The following is a 1,600-nucleotide window of genomic DNA, read 5'->3' as shown; positions in this document are numbered from 1 at the left end:
GGGAAGATGAGCAGTAGGAGGTGCGCACAGTTAAGCAGCAATATCGCAGGTTACAGCAGGCAAGGGAGGGGGGGTGCGGAAGGGGGTAATGGATGGGTATGGTTCTGCGGGAGCTAGCCATGTTTATGGATATAGTGAAATGGGTTTTTGTCGCGCAGAGGCAGCGGTCGGGGCGGGAAGCAAGGGTGCCAGGGCTTTGTCTTCCTACCAGCGCCCCTACCGATGGCCATTGCATTTGGGTGCCGTACGGCCAGGCCGAGGACTGGGAGCACGAGTTCGAGCCCGACGATGACGACCAGGACCAGGGGCACGACGAGGTGTACGAGGACGACCCGGGTACGTTGTACGGCAGCACGTGGATGCGATGCTGTCATGTGTGGATACCTTTACTAATATGCACTTCGATACACCCGTGGCTTGGTACCACGTCACCCAGTTCATCTGCATGCTGCCATATCACGGACGTGTCCCCATGTCCGTTGCACCTTACAATCCTGTCTGCACCCTGGCTGCTGGTACCACATTCAACTTATCCACTTCCCCTATACCACCTGCCCCACCTTCAACCCATTGCCCCTAGCTTCCACCTCGCAACCCATGCCTACCCATACACCCAAGCACCCCTCCCCGCCGCTCATCCTTGATGTCGCCCTTAGGCATGCGCAAGAAACTGGGTATTGAGGCTGATGACGAGGACGAGGGCGAGGAGGCTGACGAGCAGGCCCGGAAGCTCAAGAAGCTGGGTGACCCAGATGACTCGGATCAGGAGGAGGAGCGGGTGGGTTGGTGGTTGGGTTAGGTGGCAATGGCGGGGTGGGCGGGTCTCAGCTGGAAGTGAGTCCCAGGGGTATATGCCTGGGTGGGGTAGGGACGGACCGCCAGAAGGGAAGGGGGGAAAAGGCGCAGAGGGACCCTTGTGCTGATTTCGCACCAGGTCTCAACCAGCAGGGGTACGGCCTTACTCACCTCGTCTTGCCTAGGAACCTCGGGATGCCCTGGAAGCTCCTGGAACCTCAGTCGTGAAAGTAAGCTCGTGTGGAGCACCATCCGAGGTCAGGCAGCTGGTGTGGCCATGTGGGCCTTTGCCTAGGTATTGTGTAAACGTTTTTGAGTATACTTATCCCTGGTGTTCGCGCCCTCGTGTGCCTTCGCAGAAGAAAAAAGAGGAGGAAGAGGAGGCCAAACGGCAGCAGGCGGCGGCGGGGGCTGCAGCAGCGGCGGGCGGGTTGGCTGCGGGCGAGGGGGACGAGCAAGGGGAGGAGGACGAAGACGAGCTGGACGAGTTGGACGAGATGGTGCGGCACGGGTGTCGTGGCGGAGGTCTGGGCTGGAGGGTATGCACTCGGCCCGCTTCCGATGTCCGTGCACACAAATGGATTCAAGCCTCCGGGAAAGAAGGATATCTTTTCCTAGCTAACTTGGGTTTTCTTAAGTAGTTGCCTTACCGCTTAGGGGTCGTACAGACGGAGGGGTGCCTGCAGGCAAGAAAGTTGTGCTTGCTTCCGTGGGAGGGGGCGAGCCTGGTTACCGAGCGACTCTGCTGCTGAACGCTGTAGATTAGGGCAGAAGCCGCAGTGGAAACCTGTCAGTACTGACGCTA

At 59.2% G+C, this 1,600-nt stretch overlaps 1 protein-coding gene across 1 annotated transcript; it reads left to right on the top strand.

The window, feature by feature from the left end:
• Positions 1–92: 92 nt before the first annotated feature.
• Positions 93–1,436, top strand: VOLCADRAFT_87242 (uncharacterized protein; the record flags this gene model as incomplete). Its single annotated transcript, XM_002946981.1, has 3 exons — positions 93–336; positions 657–778; positions 1,155–1,436. 3 exons carry the CDS (start codon positions 93–95, stop codon positions 1,434–1,436), a joined length of 648 nt encoding a protein of 215 aa, XP_002947027.1.
• Between the last annotated feature and the right edge of the window lie 164 nt (positions 1,437–1,600).

This window comes from Volvox carteri, assembly GCF_000143455.1.
Source record: "Volvox carteri f. nagariensis unplaced genomic scaffold VOLCAscaffold_4, whole genome shotgun sequence".
Lineage (NCBI taxonomy): Eukaryota > Viridiplantae > Chlorophyta > Chlorophyceae > Chlamydomonadales > Volvocaceae > Volvox > Volvox carteri.
This window is presented reverse-complemented; position numbering and strand designations above follow the sequence as displayed.